At 43.1% G+C, this 21,941-nt stretch overlaps 1 protein-coding gene across 5 annotated transcripts; it reads right to left on the reverse strand.

Moving 5' to 3' along the window:
• Positions 1-1,841: 1,841 nt before the first annotated feature.
• LOC121839619 (vacuolar protein sorting-associated protein 13D-like) lies at positions 1,842-21,352 on the reverse strand. Of its 5 annotated transcripts, XR_006079077.1 has the most exons (7): positions 21,130-21,352; positions 17,709-20,186; positions 17,300-17,429; positions 11,829-12,082; positions 10,476-10,647; positions 2,168-2,300; positions 1,842-1,943 (listed from the first exon to the last, which is right to left on the reverse strand). XR_006079077.1 is itself a non-coding variant. In XM_042299332.1 (5 exons), exons 1-5 carry the CDS (start codon positions 21,180-21,182, stop codon positions 12,005-12,007), a joined length of 507 nt encoding a protein of 168 aa, XP_042155266.1. In that variant the 5' UTR covers positions 21,183-21,352; the 3' UTR covers positions 11,567-12,004. The 5 variants fall into 5 exon arrangements, 2 of the variants coding, with proteins under 2 accessions (XP_042155267.1, XP_042155266.1); XR_006079075.1 differs by lacking the exons at positions 1,842-1,943; positions 2,168-2,300 and having other exon boundaries at positions 10,280-10,647; positions 17,754-17,871; positions 20,059-20,186; XR_006079076.1 differs by lacking the exons at positions 1,842-1,943; positions 2,168-2,300 and having other exon boundaries at positions 10,280-10,647.
• Between the last annotated feature and the right edge of the window lie 589 nt (positions 21,353-21,941).

The raw sequence follows: 21,941 nt of genomic DNA on the forward strand, positions 1-21,941 counted from the left end.
CCAACACCAACTGTACTGGCTTGGGCATGTCATTAGAATATTTCAGGAGCACTTGCAGCGGAAGATCCTGTATGGCCAGCTACATCTTGCCCGGCGGTCTGTAGGCGGGCAGATGAAGCACTACAAGGACCACCAAAAAAAAATTCTGAAGAAGTGCAACATCGAACCCACAGACCTGGAGGATGCTGCTGCCAACCGTTCCACCTGGCGGCAGCTCTACCAGAGCGGTGTACAGAGGTGGGAAGAGGAGAGGAGCACAAAGAGACAGCAAAAACAGCTCAGGAGACATGCAACCATGCCTGCCCCCGCCACCACAGACTGCATATAAGGTCAGTGGATCTCGGATTGGACTCTACAGTCACCAACGAATTCACTGTTAACTCAGGATTGGAAGTCATCATCAAATACAATGGACTATCATAAGCAAGAAGGATTTGACTTTACAATTTACATTTGTGAAGTTATATGAATTCAGTGCATTGTTAGTCATTTTGGTTATCGTCTAGGCCTAGGACTATATGATCCAGACTATTTTCGAAGTGAAAGAACATTAAAGCCTTAACATTTAACCTGCCTTCTCTTGAAATGTAAATCTTATTTGCAGTTTTACTGCAAGATATGAATTGCCACAATTATGTTTTTCTTCAAATTATGTACAGTACCAGTCGAAAGTTTGGACACACCTACTCATTCCAGGTTTTTTTTTTTTTTTTTTTTTACAATTTCTACATTGTAGAATAATAGTGAAGATGTCAAAACTATGAAATAACACATATGGAATCATGTGTTATTGCCTGTTCGATGGTTCATCTGAGGGCATAGCGGGATTTCTTATAAGCATCCAGATTATTGTCCCGCTCCTTGAAAGCAGCAGCTCTAGCCTTTAGCTCTGTGAGGATGTTGCCTTTAATCCATGGCTTCTGGTTGGGATATGTACGTACGGTCAAAGTGGGGATGACATTGTTGTTGATGAAGCCGGTGACTGAGGTGGTACACTCCTCAATGCCATTGGATGAATCCCGGAACATATTCCAGTCTGTGCTAGCAAAACAGTCCTGCTAGCAAAGAATTGTCTGTCCTCGGTTGCAATACTCACTACCGAGTTCAAAACTGCCTCTGGAAGTAACTTCAGCACAAGAACTGTTCGTCAAGAGCTTCATGAAATGGGTTTCCATGGCTGAGCAGCCGCACAGAAGCCTAAGATCACCATTTGCAATGCCAAGCGTCGGCGTGGAGTGGTGTAGTGTAAAGTGGAGTGGTGTAAAGCTCGCCGCAATGGGACTCTGGAGCAGTGGAAACGCGTTCTCTGGAGTGATGAATTACGCTTCACCATCTGGCAATCCGACGGAACTTCCAACTTTGTGGCAACAGTTTGGGGAAGGCTCTTTCCTGTTTCAGCATGACAATGCACCAATGCACAAAGTGAGGTCCATACAGAAAGTATTTGTCGAGATTGTTGTGTAATACCTTGACTGGCCTGCACAGAACCCTGGCCTCAACCCCATTGCACACCTTTGGGATGAATTGAAACGCCGACTGTGAGCCAGGCCTAATCGCCCAACATCAGTGGCCGACCTCACTAATGCCCTTGCGGCTGAATGGAAGTCCCACGGAATTCCCCTCAGCAACATCTAGTGGAATCCCTTCCCAGCTGATGCTGTTATAGCAGCAAAGGGGCGTCTGAATCTGCCTCATTATAAGGATGTTTTAAATGACATATGTTGTCTCCCTGGGTTTTAGCACCTATCTGTGGTTACTGAGGCTGGACATGTCTCGGACCGTCTGTGCTGGCTCCGAGGCAAAGTCCAGCGCTACAGCCACCGGCTTGGTTACCATACCAACCAGGCCTTTCCCCAAGCCTGAGAAGAAGCCACTGACCCTTCCCTCAGTCTTCACCCCCTCCAGTGTGGACGTGATGACGCTGGTCAAAACACAGATGATACCTGTGGAACACCAGAGAAGAACCAGGTGTGACTCCTCGCAAACAGCACAATGGGACTCTGATCAGCACTACACATTCTGACAGATTATAGATCCACTGTGACTATCTGATGTTAGATTAATAAAATGCAAGTCCCATATTGAAAGTGAAATACGAGCTACAGTCAGTGGTGGTATTACTACATTATTATTAGTAGCACTACATTATTACTGTAATAGTAAATACCATGAGCCAATTCATGATTCCCGGCCACCAGATGCTCTCCGCTGGTGGCTCCCTGGTAACGAATGTACTCTTGTTTGCTCTGATGTCAGTTGTTGATGGTCTTGCTCCACCCATCCGACAAGTACTCTGCAAACTAAGAAGATAGAGTCATTCTAGTAAGTCTTTCTCACCTGTTGTGTTGAAAGCGGTCCGGAAGAGGCAGAGAGATACAGTAGGTGGTGATGACGTGTGCAGGAATAGCTATCCTCGTTGTCAATGTTGTGTTGAAAGAATGAGACATAGTTCTTTATAAACAGCTCGGGTTTATTAGCTACAACTCTAACATACTCATGTTTGTTAGCTAGCATAACAACAACTGTTTAGCTAAAGTATGGTGGCCCTTCAAGATAACACTACGGAGAAGGAACAAACTCACAGGGTAGGCTATATAGCAAGCATAACAGCACACTTCATTTCAAGCTTCTATTGCAATATTATATTGCAGTATTTGGAAATAGTCTTGGAAAATGCAGCATCAAGTCTATGTATCACCTCTTTGAAAAGGTGTATCTCAGGGCTCAGTTTGGGACCCCCTTCTTTTTTTCTATATTCATAAAGGATTTAAAAGGTATTCAAAATATGTACCTTTTATCACTGCAGTCTAATCTGATTCAGGTTGACCACACAGTACAGCTCTTTGCGCCCATGCACTAGGTAGCCTGCCATTAGACCAGTGCAGCCCTCACACAGGGCACTCTGGCTGAGTGTGTACTTTGGCTGGCCATGCCAGTCTGCAAAGACTCAGCCTTGCAGTGGAATGATGAATGGCTCTCATTTATCTCAGTCAAATACCTTTCAATTCACACAGGCATGATGGCTCTCTCGCTTTCAAACTTATAAAAATACTAACTCAACAAGACAAATAAGCCATCCAACAAAACCAGATGTGCAACTTTGATGGGGGTGGGGAGCCACAAAAAAATCTTAATTCATCATGAGGGGCCGCAGTTTTCTGCGAGAAAACGCAGTTGTAAGTAAAAGATTTTAGCAGCACCCTTGACAGAAGAGTAAATTGTTTTGGTTTTAGACTTCATTTTGTGCAATTCTACACATTTCGCCATGGGGAGTAGAGAAAATGTTGCTGTTTTACAGCCAATTTCATGCAATTTTACAAATTATGCCATAGGGTGGAGAGAAATGTTTGCAGTTCTTAAATACATGAGTGAGCTGGACTAACAAAATCAATAGTGGCCCCCGCCCGGTAATTAGACCATGATTACTAAATTTAGATAGCTGGACGCGCGACTAACTTACCAATCTAAAAAATGGTAGCTGACATGGGATAATTGAGTGACTATCAGTGACTGACATAACAAGAGAAAAACTGCTGATGCACAACCAAATTTAGAAATTGTACCTGGTATATTCTACTATTCTAACTTGCAACAGTAAGTTGAGACCTCAACTGAGTTAAAAAACATGTTTTATTAAAACAAGGCCGCATCCAGTTGCCCATCCCTGATCTAACTCATACCGAAAATGTCAACAATTTCTTTCTAAAGATGGGGAGGGATCGACATAGTAGAGTATAGCAATATTATTTTTGACAATATTATATTGATAATATGACTTCAAGTATCGATAAAAATGATATTTAGTTAACGTTTCCTAGCGTTAGTCGGCCATACCTGCGCCAAAACTAGTTTTTTCTCTTTCCATAGCTTGTTTTCCATCTTCTATTTGTTTGGAACATCGAATCGTAATACAATCTCAGTTTTGAATCGCAATACATAGAATAGCGATACATATGGAATCGCAATAGATATCGTATTGTCACCTAAGTATCGAGATAATATTGTATTGTGAGGTCCCTGAAAATTCCAAGCCATATTTCTTTCCTTGTCAAATAATGACCAAAAGACTTGACACTGTTTACCAGTGATTCCTGAGATGTGCTGCTGCTGAGTGGCAATATTAAAAGACAGTAAAAATGAGTGTCACATATGAGTGTCCAACCTGAAACATTTCTACAGTAGCTGTGGGGATCTCATCCCCACAGCTTAATTAGAGAGACATGGGGGAGACAGATAGAGAAGAGAACTGATTTTACACAGCGCCTGCCTCATCCATCTGGCCAATACATCAGCGAGTCATTTGTCAGCTGGAGTGGAGTGGAATGAAGTGCCTTCCCACCCCCGTCTTCCCCCAGCGCTGACCTGTCTCTGCCCAGCCAGGCTCCCCTCCTCCCCTATTCCCCCTTCCACCCAGCAGGTGCCTGATGGAAGTGGGTTTGTGTTACAGGCAGTGTGAGGGAGCTCCCTAGAGGAGGCTGGGTTCTGTGTAAACACACCCGGGCCCTCCGCCGCGCCGCATTGCGCTCTGCAGCCAGCGCCAGGCCTGAACTTGGGATGACCCCACCGAGCAAAGTCCCCGGCGAGTTCATTGGAAGGCCAGCGCCAACTTTCTCCTCCTCCTCTCTTATCTTCCCACTCTTTGTGAAACTAAACAAATACACTTACCAGACCTGTGTCCTAGGGGAGTGAGAAGATGAAGGATGCTTTCAAGTTTACACCCCCCTTTACTATGCTGAAGGAGCACAGTACACACACACACACATAATGTGAAACTGGGGCTGTTGGTGAGGGTTGATAAAGGAACGTTTTGGGGGCTTTCAGAGATTACATGAATCCTTTATATATATATATATATATACACTGCTCAAAAAAATAAAGGGAACACTTAAACAACACAATGTAACTCCAAGTCAATCACACTTCTGTGAAATCAAACTGTCCACTTAGGAAGCAACACTGATTGACAATTAATTTTACATGCTGTTGTGCAAATGGAATAGACAACAGGTGGAAATTATAGGCAATTAGCAAGACACCCCCTATAAAGGAGTGGTTCTGCAGGTGGTGACCACAGACCACTTCTCAGTTCCTATGCTTCCTGGCTGATGTTTTGGTCACTTTTGAATGCTGGCGGTGCTTTCACTCTAGTGGTAGCATGAGACGGAGTCTACAACCCACACAAGTGGCTCAGGTAGTGCAGCTCATCCCGGATGGCACATCAATGCGTGCTGTGGCAAGAAGGTTTGCTGTGTCTGTCAGCGTAGTGTCCAGAGCATGGAAGCGCTACCAGGAGACAGGCCAGTACATCAGGAGACGTGGAGGAGGCCGTAGGAGGGCCACAACCCAGCAGCAGGACCGCTACCTCCACATTTGTGCAAGGAGGAGCAGGAAGAGCACTGCCAGAGCCCTGCAAAATGACCTCCAGCAGGCCACAAATGTGCATGTGTCTGCTCAAACGGTCAGAAACAGACTCCATGAGGGTGGTATGAGGGCCCGACGTACACAGGTGGGGGTTGTGCTTACAGCCCAACACCGTGCAGGACGTTTGGCATTTGCCAGAGAACACCAAGATTGGCAAATTCGCCACTGGCTCCCTGTGCTCTTCACAGATGAAAGCAGGTTCACACTGTGCACATGTGACAGACGTGACAGAGTCTGGAGATGCCGTGGAGAATGTTCTGCTGCCTGCAACATCCTCCAGCATGACCGGTTTGGCGGTGGGTCAGTCATGGTGTGGGGTGGCATTTCTTTGGGGGGCTGCACAACCCTCCATGTGCTCGCCAGAGGTAGCCTGACTGCCATTAGGTACTGAGATGAGATCCTCAGACCCCTTGTGAGACCATATGCTGGTGCGGTTGGCCCTGGGTTCCTCCTAATGCAAGACAATGCTAGACCTCATGTGGCTGGAGTGTGTCAGCAGTCCCTGCAAGAGGAAGGCACTGATGCTATGGACTGGCCCGCCCGTTCCCCAGACCTGAATCCAATTGAGCACATCTGGGACATCATGTCTCACTCCATCCACCAACGCCACATTGCACCACAGACTGCCCAGGAGTTGGCAGATGCTTTAGTCCAAGTCTGGGAGTAGATCCCTCAGGAGACCATCCGCCACCTCATCAGGAGCATGCCCAGGCATTGTAGGGAGGTCATACAGGCACGTGGAGGCCACACACACTACTGAGCCTCATTTGGACTTGTTTTAAGGACATTACATCAAAGTTGGATCAGGCTGTAGTGTGGTTTTCCACTTTAATTTTGAGTGTGACTCCAAATCCAGACCTCCATGGGTTGATAAATTTGATTTCCATTGATAATGTTTGTATGATTGTGTTGTCAGCACATTCAACTATGTAAAGAAAAACGTATTTAATAAGAATATTTCATTCGTTCAGATCTAGGATGTGTTATTTTAGTGTTCCCTTTATTTTTTTGAGCAGTGCATATATATATATATATATATATATCCATAAAGAAAGGAGTTAAACCATCAAGTGGGAATGAAGAAGCAGTAAGGCCAATGGTTCTGTCGATGCCTTGCTCACCCAACATAAACTATATGATGATAATGCCACAAGTGAGAAATGATGCATAATTAGATGACTGGTTTAACATCATTTTTAGGAGGCAAGCTTTTTATTTAATTTTATTCGAAGCTGGACACTGTGTGTGTGTGTGTGTGTGTGTGTGTGTGTGTGTGCATGCACAGGGGCTCCTACTTTGTTTGTATTCAGCAAACAGAGCGAGTGGTTACAAGGGAAACAATTTTGATTAGAAGAAAGACTTTGCTAAAAACACCTTGTCTTCTTTCAGAGGGAGGACTATGTCAAGTCAGTGGGGAGAAAAAGTCATCCTTGATTTTAAGGAAAGCAAACATTGCAAGACACTGCCAAGAGAGTAGCTGTGATGAAACCTCTATCAGTGTAGTTACAAAGTTTACAACCAGTCAACAGAATTGAAATAGAAGTGTGGATAAGCCTTAATATGAAACGTTATAGTGTAAGGATCTCACAGCCACAATGTGTGTGTGTTCCCAAGCATAGACTGACACAGTGATTCCATTTTATATACGCAACAGCAAGTTAGTTGCAGAGCAGAGCTGAAATCTGGTCCAGGAGGCGAACGGTGTGTGTGTGTGTGGTGTTGGGGCCTGGTGCCATGGGCTGGTCAGGGGCTAGGAAAGGGGCTGTGTGACCGGGTTTACTGGCTGTCTGACACTTATGACATCAATACCGCGGGACAAATCCGAGTAAATTGCCGTGCAGTGAGAGTGGACACAGAAAACAGAGAGAGGGGGAGGGAGGAGAGAGAGAGCTGACTGAAACTAAGCTGGTTGACACAGTTTGGCAGGGTGGAGTGTGGGGGTCTGTCTCTTTCAGGGGCCTGCTGAGAGCTGGCTGAGGATAGGGGAGCGAGAAAGACTGGGGCAGCATGCCTGGGTTCTGGACTGGGTGGGTCAATACATTGTTCCAAAACGAGAATGAGTCTTTTAGCTTGGAACAGTGCCCCCCAGGGCATGTCTCATTGTAATGTAGACCAACTAATTACTGTTCAGGGGCAGAATGCCCACAGGGTTGGGGCATTACACTGGTCTTTGGAAGGTCCATAAAAAAAAATTAAAAGCCTTTCGCAAACTAGCACTCACACTTGACTCTTTTCCCCCTTACTAGCTCGGACGTTGCTAATTAATTTGCTACTTTGAGGAAAAATGTCCTTGCTTACGACTGTGATATGTGGTTGTCTCACCTAGCTATCTTAAGATGAATGCACTAACTGTAAGTTGTTCTGGATAAGAGCATCTGCTAAATTACTTATATCTAAATGTAAAACATATAGAACATCTACTGAGCTGTTATAAAAATCGACATTATACTCTGTATACCCAGTAGTATCCTTTAAATATACCAACTGTACATTATTTTCCTTTATTCCCCCCCTTAAGATGTTTTCAATGCCAATCAATGAGTTGGTCAGCCCTAGAATCAGCTAGTAGTTATATCAGGTATCAGGTCGTTATACAACTGTAATGCTCCTGACCTTTGGGCTGTTCCTTGTTCTTTCCTGGAAACCACATAACATTGAGACATACACACTGATCCATCAAAGCAAGCAGAGGCCAATTTTCATGAAAAGTGATTGAAAAGCCTCAGCGCACAGAACAACTCGTGTGTGTGTGTGTGTGTGTGAGTGTCACGTCAATGGAGAGGAGACATTAGCCCTGCCTCATTTCAGCTTAGTAGTATTGAAACTGCGACACCTACTGTCATTTTATAATGCAAACATTATCCAAACATAAAAAAGGGAACAAGGGTTGGGCGATATCAACCTTTGTCCTATCGTGACTATGTACCCATAAAACATTGTGATATACGATGATATAGCCCCTATAAAACGTACATTCTTGTTTTTGAAAGTCACAACAACTTTAGGATAACACCTTCATATATAATATTTGGGAAATAAGCTACTGTTCATAACTTGAACTTATCTTAAAGCTTTTAGGAGGATAGGTTATTGGCCATTTGGCATTCAACCTCGAAGGGAGGGATTTTCCCGGCCCGAATGGATAATTTGTTTCTTAATAAGCTTAAACTAGATTTTTTCTATAGGCTATCGATATTGTTTGTTCGCTCTCATTATTAGTCCTCTGGCGACCTTAAGTTTTTAGGCTTCAAATAACCCTTTGAGATTAGAACAGTGTTCAACTCATTGTTTGATCGGGAGAAAGCCATGCATAAAACAATTAGGCGTAGCCTTCAGGTCATACTCAGTCTATCAAATGGAGAGAGAAACAGCGAGACACAACGTAATTAAGGAGGACTACTACGTCATGTAATGGTGCCGGAGGAGATGGCTTCCGTTTTACCAATTGTGCTATTTTGTGTGGGGTTTATTTCTCGCATTGTTTAACTTATTTTGTACATAATGTCTCTGCCACCATCACTTATGACAGAAAATAGCATCTGGATATCAGAACAGCGATTACTCACCTCAAACTAGATAAAGATTTTTTCCCTTTAATCAGTCTGATGCAAAGGATTTACTGCTGATACCGAACCAGGCCCAAATCCCCATTATTCGCATGAAGAGACCCCGATACAGAAGACGCAGGCCCGGGTGCCTTGTGAGAATTCGTAGGCGAGCGGGTAACCTGCCTCTACCATCCATCCTTGGGCCAACGTGTAATCATTGGAGAATAAACTGGATGAGCTCTGTTTAAGACTATCCTACAGTACTAACTGGTCATTAAAAACTGTAATATCTTATGTTTCACCAAGTCGTGGCTGAACGACGACAATAATATACAGTTGGCTGGGTTTTCCGTGCATCGGCCAGGCAGAACAGCTGCCTCCAGTAAGACGAGGGGAGGTGGTCTGTGTCTATTTGTCAATAACAGCTGGTAAGCAAAATCTAATATTAAGGATGTCTCAAGGTTTTGCTCACCTGAGGTAGAGTATCTCGTGATAAGCTGTAGACCACAACATGTACCAAGAGAGTTTTAATCTATATTTTTCAGAGCTGTCTATTTACCACCATAAACCGATGCTGGCACTAAGACCGCACTCAACAAACTGTATAAGGCCATAAGCAAACAAGAAAATGCTAATCCAGAGGTGGCGCTTCTAGTGGCTGGGGACTTTAATGCAGGGAAACAAATCCATTTTACCTCATTTCTACCAGCATATCACATGTGCAACCAGAGGAAAAAAAACACAGACGTGTACAAAGCTCTCCTTCTCCTGCCACTTGTGGTATGGCGAGATAAACATGGTAATGCGTTCACTGATTGCACATAAAGGATGAATGTTCCTACATGACAGAGTGCTTGCTTTGTTATCCTACTGATCTGGTGTCCTTTCTGTCATCCTGTTCATTGCTGCTCGCAGCTACAGTACCAGTCAAACGTGTGGACAGACCTACTCAGTCAAGGGTTTTTCTTTATTTTTTACAACTATGAAATAACACATATGGACTCATATAGCAACCAAAAAAGTGTGAAACAAATTCAAATAATATTTGAGATTCTTCAAAGTGGCCACCCTTTGCCTTGATGACATCTTTACACACTCTTGGCATTCTCTCAATCAGCTTCATGAGGAAGTCACCTGGAATATATTTCAACTAAAAGTTCATTTGTGGAATTTCTTTCCTTTTTATTGCATTTGAGCCAATCAGTTGTGTTGTGACAAGGTAGTATACAGAAGATAGCCCTATTTGGTAAAAGACCAAGTCCATATTATGACAAGAACAGCTCAAATAAGTTTTGATGTCTTCACTATTATTCTACAATGTAGGAAATAGTAAAAATAAAGAAAAACCCTTGAATGAGTAGGTGTGTCCAAACTTTTGACTGGTACTGTATATTTGTAATTCCATTCACTGCGAGTGTGTGTGGGACTGTGCAGATGAATGCATGTATATGTTTTTCGGGGTGTATGTGTGCGTGTTCTGCCTGTAAGGAGGGATAGAGTAAGTACCGGTCTTGTGGAAGAGCCAATAAGGCGCTAAGATGAGGATCTTGAGCGCCTTCTGTGATGTGGATGGTGAGACAGAACAAGCGTTAGTTGGCGTTGTATAGCACCACATAGTTCTGGGTACCAGGGGGAATAAGCAGCTCCTTACACACAGGGAAGTTCTCCGGCAGCCCACCTAGTAGGAGAAGGAGGGGGGCACAGACATGGTCAGGGTGAAAACATTTGGAGTAGCCCGTATAGAACAATGAAAAACATCTAGTGTGTGATTTCAGGCTCTAGGCAACAAATTATGATAACGGAACAAGGGGGTGAATACTTTTTCAAGGCACTATATATATATATATATATATATATATATATATATATATATATATATATATATATATATATATATATATATATATTATTATACGTTAATGAACAAAAATATAAACGCAAGATGAAGATTTTACCGATTTCAGTTGATATAATAAAATCATTAGGCCCTAATCTATGGATTTACACATGACTGAGCAAGGGTGCAGCGATGGGGGTGCCAGGCCCACCCACTGGAGAGCCAGGCCCAGACAATCAGATCGAGTTTTTCCCCATAAAAGGGCTTTATTACAGAGAGAAATACTCCTCAGCACCCCTCCAGCGCCCCTCAGACGATCCCGCAGGTGAAGAAACCGGATGTGGAGGTCCTGGGCTGGCGTGGTTACACGTGGTTTGTGGTTGTGAGGCCAGTTGGATGTACTGCCAAATTCTATAAAACGATGTTGGAGGCAGCTTATGGTAGAGAAATTAACATTCTATTATCTGGCAAGAGTTCTGGTGTACATTCCTGACGTTAGCATGCCAAATGCACGCTCCCTCAAAACTTGAGACATCTGTGGCATTGTGTTCTGTGACAAAACTGCACATTTTAAAGTGGCATATTATTGCCCCCCAGCACAAGGTGCACCTGTGTAATGTTAATGCTGTTTAATCAGTTTATTGATATGCCACACCGGTCAGGTGGATGGATTATCATGGCAAAGAAGAAATGCTCACTTACAGGGATGTGTACAAAATTTGAGAGAAATAAGCTTTTGTGCGTATGGAACATTTCTGGGATTTTTATTTTCAGCTCATAAAACATGGGACCAACACTTTACATGGTGCATTTATATTTTTGTTCCGTGTATATATTACATTTATGCTGCATTTCCTCTATAGGATTTTTTGACCAATCCTTTACACCTCCAAGGCCCACAAATGCCCAGGGCCTTGGCACTGGTGAACCTATATTATATGGCTATGATATATTATTAATTCCATTGAGATTCTTAATAGGTGTAGAGGTGATCAGATGAGAATGGCAGAGGTGTGACTGACCTAGCTCCAAGTTCTGGGAGGTGTCTGCAGCGTGCAGCATGGCCTCCTTGCCTGGCTTCAGGGAGCCCTTGATGGAGGTACCCTTGATGTAGTAGTTAAGGTCGCTGGGCATCAGGATAGCCAGCACCAGTGTGGGCAGCAGGTAAATGGTGTGGCCCAGCTGCCAGGATATCTGCTTAGCGCTGCCCAAACCCGACACCATCTTGGCATGCTGCTGGTCCAGGTAGTTCTCCTTCTTGATCACCACGCAGAACCTAAGAGAATGGAGGAGAGCAGATGAGGTCCTGGCGGTGCACCTCCACCTGACCTCAAGCTGGCTGCAAGCGCAGCCTAAAGGCCTGGGCCTGTTTTTCTGCAAGGTGCCCATCTACTGGACCAGCATGGAGAGACCCAATCCTTAAGAGGTTTTAACATGGCTTCTAAAGTATCTGAAACAACCAGCAGAGACCGAGCATTATCACTGGCATGGAAATGAACCGGGTAAGTGAAAGTGCTAGCTTGCTACATCTATGATAATAGCTAGCTACAGTATAGATGTAATCAAATGTAAAAATATCTACCAGCTGTTGGTAGCTAACTACTGATGCTGTCATAAATAGTACAAGCCTATGGGAACAAGTCATTTTCAAGGTGTTTGTGGGGGCTGCGCGTTAAGTAATTCGGTTGTTCTGTGGTTCTGGGGAAGATTTCTATGTCAGTTGAGTGCGGACAAAACTGAAATGCAACGCTTTGGCCATGGATCTAATCGCAGATCGGGTGACATTTCGGAGATGCCCCGGAGCCATGTTTTCTTGGAGGGGTGTATTGTTCATTTTGCTCCATAGGAAAGTGAAGTTATCATATGATCAATGTGGTCAGTTGCATCTTGTTGAAAAGGCAGGTTATAACATTAGTTTGCTAGCTAGCTATCCTCTTCCTCCATGTTTATTAATTTGTGGCCATTTTTTTCTAGCTCAGTCTTAAGTCATTTTCCACACACAGTCTGTGCCTGTATTTAGTTATGCTAGCGAGGGCCGAGAATCCACTCTCACATAGGCACTGTACATGGTTGCAAAGGGCATCAGTGTGTTAACAGTGCGATTTGCCAAGGCAGGACACTGAGCACAGCCCAATCCAGAAAACTGTCTGTGGCTTCTGATTATATTAACTTTTCACAGAACCGCTTGTCGCAATTTCGATGAGGCTCTCTTGTTCAGATATCGGTAAATGACTGGAGGCAGGGCATGAAAGGGATAACAAATTCAGTTGTTTGTGTCGTCCATTTCGGGAAAGTACCTGCGTAATTGCGCACCCAGCTCACTCAGGTGATTCACTATATCCCTTTTGACATTGTCCGTAAGCTTGAGTTCATTTGCACACAAAAAAAAAATCATACAATGATGGAAAGACAAGTCTGTTGCCCTTGTTATTGCAGATAGAGAAGAGCTCCAACTTCTTAATCATAGCCTCAATTTTGTCCCGCACATTGAATATAGTTGCGGAGAGTCCCTGTAGTCCTAGATTCAGATCATTCAGGCGAGAAAAAACATCACCCAGATAGGCCAGTCGTGTGAGAAACTCGTCATGATGCAAGCAGTCAGACAAGTGAAAATTAAGGTCAGTAAAGAAAACTTTAAGCGCGTCTCTCAATTCAAAAAACGTCTCAATACTTTGCCCCTAGATAATCAGCGCACTTCTGTATGATGTAAAAGCGTTACATGGTCGCTGCCGATATCATTGCATAATGCAGAAAGTACACGAGAGTTCATGGGCCTTGCTTTAACAAAGTTAACCATTTTCACTGTAGTGTCCAAAACGTCTTTCAAGCTGTCAGGCATTCCCTTGGCAGCAAGAGCCTCTCGGTGGATGCTGCAGTGTACCCAAGTGCCATTGGGAGCAAATGCTTGCACGGGCATTACCACTCCACTATGTCTCCCTGTCATGGCTTTTGCGCCATCAGTACAGATACCAACACATCTTGACCACAAGTCCATTTGATGTCACAAAGCTGTCCAGTACTTTAAAAATATCCTCTCCTTTTGTCCTGGTTTCCAGTGGTTTGCTTGTATGCAAAGCAGGAATTGGTTTAAAACATCTCCTGCCATATCACTGATGCGTCGTAAAACCGTGTTGTTTGATGAAGACATTGTCTGTATATTTTTTTTGGCCTTTTCCCCCAGCATTGTCCCAGCCATATCTGCGGCAGCAGGAAGAATTAAGTGCCCCACAATGGTATGGGGCTTGCCTGTCCTAGCCACTCGGTAGCTCACCATATAAGACGTTTCTGGCCCCTTCTTATTAATGGTATCTGTTGCTTTTATACATGTCTTACTACCTGAAAGTCATCTTAATTCTCGCTCAAAAGACTACCGTGGCTTATTTTTCAAATTTGCATGTTTTGTTTCTAAATGTCTGCGCAAGAGTGAAGGTTTCATCGAGTTGTGAGATAGTACTTTTGCACATTTAACACACTGTGGCTGAGGAAAGGCAATACTACCAATATAAGTGAACCCCAAATCAATGTAGTTATCATATTTGCGCCTGTTTGATGGTCCAACATCCCTGTCTGTTGTTCGGTGCTTTCCCGCATAAGGGGGCAGTATCTCTTAGGCTGCATCAGATTCACAACTGTCAGTGTCCATGCTAGCTGGGCTAATAACAAATGTAGAATTACTGATGCTAGCATTGGATGTGCTCGTGGAAGCAGAAACACTTGTGTCGTCGACAGGTGCAGGTGTAGTACTACCAGCAGTACTACTACCAGTAGAGGTGGTATGTGTCTCTATGGACGCGAGCCTTACTTTTTTTTAACCATTTATCCATTTTCGAGCAAACAGAATGAGCAGCAGCTACGTTTGGCTACATAAGGACTATTAGTGGAATTCCCACGAGATAGTAACAGTTAATGTGATTGGATGTAAATTATTTGACTAGGCTACCTGTATTTGACATTGTGTTGTGATTTCACTGAACACTAGATGGTAAAAAAAATTGGGGGGCAGTGAAACGAGACTACTCAGGCGAGACAAAAACCTCACCCAAACGTATAGCCCTGTTGGAAAATATAAATAGACTGTTTGAAAGTGTGAAGAATTTTTTGTATAAAAAAACCATGTGAATCACATTTTTATTTGGCGTAACCCCAATGCCATTGCGCGTACCCCCAGTACCCCAGTTTGGGAATACCTGCTCCATGGTGATGGAGAAGACCACGCGCACTGGTGGCAGTGCTGAGAACTACAACCACACACACACCAGAACCTAGAACCACACACACAGTCCAACAGTAATTTTGAAAGTATTTCAAGCTGAAGGAAGTATGGCTTGAATTGACAGAAATGCATCAGAAAGGAAGTTCAGAAGATCATCAGGCAATACTTTTGTATGATCTCAGTAGAAAACATCATTATTGATAATCTTTTCCCCCCAGTCTGATTTAGTGACTAGTCTTGTCCACTCTGTTCTAATGAGGCTTGTGGGCATGGCGGAGGGAAACAGACAAACACGTGTTCCCGAGAGTCTTATCTTTATCTTTCAGTGATGGGGTCATAATATTTTGTAGCTTACACCGTTCAAAGGATTAGAGGCACACTTGTCGGAAGAAAACAGAAACCGCTCTGTTTAGTACAACTGCATCTGGCAACTACCGGAGGGGTTCTATGAACCAAATTGTATTTCAGTTTCTCTTGCGACCCCATTTTCAAATCAGGACCACTAGTTTGGGAAATGCTGGCGTTGAATCACACGCATATTAGAGCCTAGAACCACACATACAGATGAAGTCGGAAGTTTACAAACACTTAGGTTGGAGTCATTAAAACTCATTTTTCAACCACTTCACAAATTTCTTGTTAACAAACTATAGTGCATGACACAAGTAATTTTTCCAACAATTGTTTACAGACAGATTACTTCACTTATAATTCACTGTATCACAATTCCAGTGAGTGAGAAGTTCATATACACTAAGTTGAATGTGCCTTTAAACAGCTTGGAAAATTCCAGAAAATGATGTCATGGCTTTAGAAGCTTCTGATAGGATAATTGACATCATTTCAGTAAATTGGAGGTGTACCTGTGGATGTATTTCAAGGCTTACCTTCAAACTCAGTGCCTTTTTGCTTGACATCAAGGGAAAAATCAAAAGAAATCAGCCAAAGACATCAGAAAAAAAAATTGTAGACCTCCACAAGTCTGGTTCATCCTTGGGAGAATTTTCCAAACGCCTGAAGGTACCATGTTAATCTGTACAAACAATAGTACGCAAGTATAAACACCATGGGACCACGCAGCCATCATACCCCTCAGGAAGGAGACGCGTTCTGTCTCCTAGAGATGAACGTACCTTGGTTCGAAAAGTGCAAATCAATCCCAGAACAACAGCAAAGTACCCTGTGAAGATGCTGGAGGAAACAGGTACAAAAGTATCTATATCCACAGTAAAACGAGTCCTATATCGACATAACCTAAAAGGCCACTCAGCAAGGAAGAAGCCACTGCTCCAAAAGCGCCATAAAAAAAGCCAGACTACAGTTTGCAACTGCACATGGGGACAAAGATTGTACTTTTTGGAGAAATGTCCTCTGGTCTGATGAAACAAAAATGGAACTGTTTGGCCATAATGACCATTGTTATGTTTGGAGGAAAAAAGGGGATGTTTGCAAACCAAAGAACACCATCCCAACCATGAAGCACGGGGGTGGCAGCATCATGTTGTACGGGTGCTTTGCTGCAGGAGGGCCTGGTGCACTTCACAAAATAGATGGCATCATGAGGAGGGAAAATGATGTGGATATATTGAAGCAACATCTCAAGACATCAGTCAGGAAGTTAAAGCTTGGTCGCAAATGGGAACTGAAAAAGCGTGTGCGAGCAAGGAGGCCTACAAACCTGACTCAGTTACACCAGCTCTGTCAGGAGGAATGGGCTACATTCACCCAACTTATTGTGGGGTGCTTGTGGGAGGCTACCCGAAATCTTTGACCCAAATTAAACAATTTAAAGGCAATGCTACCAAATACCAATTGAGTGTTTATACACTTCTGACCCACTGGGAATGTGATGAAAGAAATGAAAGCTGAAATAAATCATTCTGATATTTCACATTCTTAAAATAAAGTGGTGATCCTAACAGACCTAAAGACAGGGAATTTTTACTAGGATTAAATGTCAGGAATTGTAAAAAACTGATTTTAAATGTATTTGGCTAAGGTGTATGTAAACTTCAACTGTATATCCGAGCAGGGAACACATGGGGGAAAAAATTGTTGGCTTGCACACTTACATAGACATGTGGGTGTATGATGCTGGGCCTGCTGATAGGGCTGCCCACTTAGAAAAAAAATAATCACAAACCATAAGCACAAAGCAGCATTCTGATACTGCCGTACAGGTATAGGAAACGTGAGAGCAATGTTGACGGAATAAACTATACTGTTTTTTTAAACAATTGAGTAAGACCACAGCTCTTGACCTTTGACCTGAGGACTCACCGTGTAAGAAGGGTTATTGCGGTCGGGGGTGGTGTAGCGATAGAACACGACCACTTTGTCCACGGACACGAGTTTCACTTGCTCCCAGCCCCCCACCCGCACCAGGAGCAGCTTCAGCTCGTGAGTATGTCTGCAGAGAGAAACACCACCAACAACAGTTTAGAATCCAAATATAGACAGATATCCAGTCTAGGTTCGCATTCATTTTTACATTTATATCCAGAGTGACTTAGTAAGTGCAGTCTAAGGCAGTTTGTTTCTCGCATTGGCATTCATAGCTATGGATTTTGAATTGTGTGCGATCACCAGTTTAAAGTCTTATTTGCTCTCTTGTCCTTTTACTTTTTTGTTCTTTGTTTTAGGTTTTATTCCCTATATGAAAATAACAGGGATGCGTCACAAACCATACCTATGCCTGAGTTTTTCTCGAGCTTCAAACTCAAAAGGAAATCACCTCTCCAGGCAGCACCTCTTGCCACTGGCTGACGATGTGGTTGTCATCTGACAGAGCTGTGCACGTGGGATATGGGGCCTGCACTGACACTGTGAGACAGCGCCACCCTGTGGGGAAACTGAGGACTCTGGTTACCAACATGCAATGATTCAGGAAGGCGCAACGATCAGATGTAGGATGCCTGGGCTGCACATTTTTAATGGTAGACTCAGCAATATGACATTATCAGTGGGAAGACTGCTCCACTGATCTTGTAGGGTTGGTGGTGAGGGTGGCGAACCACATAGTACACCCTGTGTTATTGACTACGAAGCAGACGAGGAAAGAGAGGTATTCTTCACTACCGGGCCTATAACTTCAAACTGTCATGCATCCACTTTCCTATATGTTAAACAATAGATTGGACTCTCTGAAATTCAAAATATAAAAAAAGGAAAAACTACTAATGTAGTGTTCACTTGAATTCCTTCTATTGCATTTCAAATGATATAACACAATGACATTATGTTTTTGTGTTTTTATGCAGATATCCACATCAACATGTCATTTATGGAATGCACAACAATCCCTATTATACTAACATAATTAATCAAGGCCAAATGTCCGTATTTCCGAATGTTAGTTTTCCATTATGTGTTGTACAGCTGGAGGCATGCTGTTTAGCCAACCAACATGACCATACCTGCCACCAAGCGGTTCACATGGATAAAGCAGAAATATTTATTCACACTTAAATCCTACTCTTTGGTCCATGGTATTTTTGCAACCAAGAAGATAAACCTCTCCAACTCCCTACATTTCTTGTTCTCTCAATCTCAACTTGCATGTTCAGTTTTGGTCTCCAGTTAGCATAGAGCAGTGCCTAGATCAGAGATGGAGGCTCACCCTTGCTCCAAACATAAACTGGGTAAATAATGATAGTAAACAATGATAATCACAATGGATTGGATTCATATAGATTGACATTGAATGGGGGGGACGTGAAACATGACAAACAGAGAGAGTAGAAGAAAAGAGAAGGAAAGTCTGAGAATAAACAGATGATCTTTCTTTCTAACATGACTCCGGCACCACCTGACACAATAGCTCTGTTCTAACTAAGGGGGTCAATAAAATACTGTCTCTGTGGATGCTGATTATACGGACTTCAGTTTAACAGTGGATCAAATTTGCCAATATTGTCACAAGATCGTGAAATACTAGTGTTACACAAAACACTGTGATAACGTTGCATTAACGCTGTGCTTAAGTAAGGATAGCAATGACACACATGATAAAGGAAAAGCATTGAGATGGGAAAACCCATGGTGTGGATACCATAGAAATATAATACGACTACTTCCTGGCCACCGGTCCACCCATTCTACTTATTTATTACCATTCTTGTAATTATATTTCTATGGCGGAGGCCAACCTGCTGCCCTCTCTCTGATCTATAGACTGTACCTCTGGAGTCAATGTGCTGCTCAAGGCAAGGCAAACTGACTGTGGTAGTCAAGAGGGACACCTGACAGCAGAGAGAGACAGTTACCACAGAGAGGAGAGACGTGCTAGGGGTCAGAAGAGGGCAAAGGTCAGGGTGTACTAAAAAAACATGTTTTAATACCAACCATGACAAGTGTGTTTTATTTTATATTATGTGGTCATTACTACCAAGCAAAATACCTGGATCTAAGCTAAATAACATCTTAACAGCAATCTTACTTTGACTTGAAGCACTCTGCCATAAGGCCTACACTGTCATAATAAGGCCATAACAAATGTCGTAGCTGTTAGCTGAGAGCATAATTTATACACGATAGACCTATATAGGCCTAGGACCATAAAGTAAAGAGTTACCAAAATGATTGAACAAAAACATGAGCCGGTCTTAACTCTTAATACACCATTTTGACAAGGCAAAGGAGCGGTGTAAATAGACAGTCATTCATTCTCAACAATTTCATTTTCGTCAAACAATCCAAATGTGCAATAACCATGCGAAGGCGGCGATAATTCAGGCAGGTTTCCAATGCATCTGTGTAAAGCTTTGTTGCATAGCAAAAAAATCCACACCAGATGACGTGATACAAATGGAAATACAAAGAAATGCTGGCACTATCGAAAAGTTAGAATAGAATAAAGTGGGAACCACGCAATCATATACTCCAGAACAAACGTATATTAAATCTGATTTTTGTAACTACCCGCTAACTAATACAGTAATGTGCTGGAGCAATTGAGTATGAGGGCTCTACTTTTTCTACAGAGGCTATTTTCAGCTCATAACAAGTGATGCGTGTGTGTGTGTGTGAACAGTACTCACTCTGTCCGAAGCACGGGGGGGTCCACTGAGGAGCCCATCCAGGATAGAGCTGCCGAGGGTTGGGAAGGCTGCTCCTCTTTCTTGCAGTCGTCAGCCAGCCAAGATGCTCTTGGTGAGGCTGTACTGCTCTGTGTAGCCAGAAGAGGGCAGTAAGCAAGGAAGGAAACTCAAATCAGAGCGGAAGAAGCAAAGTGAGAGCCATGACTGGGCCAAAATCTGTCTTCTCCAGCAAGTGGAACGTTTTTGTTTTTTTTGGTGAGCAAGGAGTTTTTGCATGGAGGTCAATGAGTGTCGACTTTGGCTAACAAAAAATGATAGTGGCTTATTTGCTATTTGTGGCTTATTTGATCGAATAGAAGTTACGTAATGAGTAGGTTGTCACCAGTGATATAAGTAGGCCATGTGACATACCGGCAACTTTGAGAAAAAAAAACGATTTATATCGGGAGTTGTGACTGGTCGTCACTAGTTATCACAGCCAAAGTCATAAACCCTAACTATTTCTACAATTAGTCTTCTTAAAATGTGATTGTAATTTTAACTTCAACCACACTGCTAATCTTATGACTAACCTTAAATTACAACTAAAAAGCTCATTTTAGTTTTAATGAATTTTTAGGATATAACCAATTTTGACTTTGTGGCTGTGGTAACTAGACGAAACTGTTGTGCCAGCTGTTCACACACATATCTGCCCTCTCATTGGCTAGAATGATACCACCTGATCTTGCCTCATCCTAACTGCCTTCCATCTTGTAAGATATTTATTTTAATTATTAGAGCGGCCACTAGAATATCTGGTCAATATAATGGTTAATCTGTGCTCAAATCCATTCAAAGTCCACCACTACAGATCACACGTCCATTGCTTACATATATCCGGGACTAACCCACTGTAGTTAAACAAGGTGTGAAGAAGGCAAAGACACTGGTGTGCCCAAAATGGCACCCTATTCACGACATAGTGCACTACTTTTGACCAGGGGGTCAAGAGTAGTGCACGACATAGGGAATAGGCTGCCGTGTCAGAAGCATCCGCTGTGTCCAAATAGTGGGCAGTGCAGGTCATACCCAAAAGAACAGAGGTGATGTTGACGTTCAGTCTGCTTGGCGTGGATGCCCATCTTGAGGTGCGATGGCTGGAGGCACCCTGCAGACTGAAACAGGACCAGGGCTCGATGAAGGGCCCCCAACCTGACACACACAAAGACGCAAATGAAAACGGACACACAGAGATATGGAGACACACACAATGGAACAGTGGTTAAGATAGTTACGTGATCTCTCGTGGGTTAAAGCTAAATGTTGTGACTGACTGCCCCCTAGTGTTCATTACCAGCATGCTCACCTGACAGTTCTGTTGTCGTAGTCCCCCTGAAAAAAGTGAAGCTGTTGTTGCCCTCATGGGTCGAGCCGATCCACTGCAGCACATAGAGCCCTGCCATTGGAGTTCAACGGAGAATGAGGTCTCCGAAGATATTATATAGTTGTTGTTCTAGTACTAATAATACAGTATATACCACTAACATTATATTACACAATATGGTATTTGAATGTAGTTATAAAAACAGACAGAGTTTCCAGATTGGATGAAAGCAAAAGACAAACAAACTCCAAAAATACAGACTGAAAATGACATGAAAAGGTGAGTTCCTTCCGCATATATAAAGGGCAAGGGACTCAAACTGACACGAGAAGGTGAACTCGGCCAGTGGGATATAACAGAAGCAGATACACGTTGATTCCTACTGAGAGGAGATTGTTAGAGGATGGTAGCTAGAGCCTCCTCACCGTTGCAGTGGATCAGGGCTCGTTTGCAGTCCTGCTTCCTGAAGCCTAGATCCTGTAACCGAGTCAGCTGACCCTCTGAGGACAAAACATAT

The sequence above is a fragment of the Oncorhynchus tshawytscha genome, linkage group LG16 (genome assembly GCF_018296145.1).
Source record: "Oncorhynchus tshawytscha isolate Ot180627B linkage group LG16, Otsh_v2.0, whole genome shotgun sequence".
Lineage (NCBI taxonomy): Eukaryota > Metazoa > Chordata > Actinopteri > Salmoniformes > Salmonidae > Oncorhynchus > Oncorhynchus tshawytscha.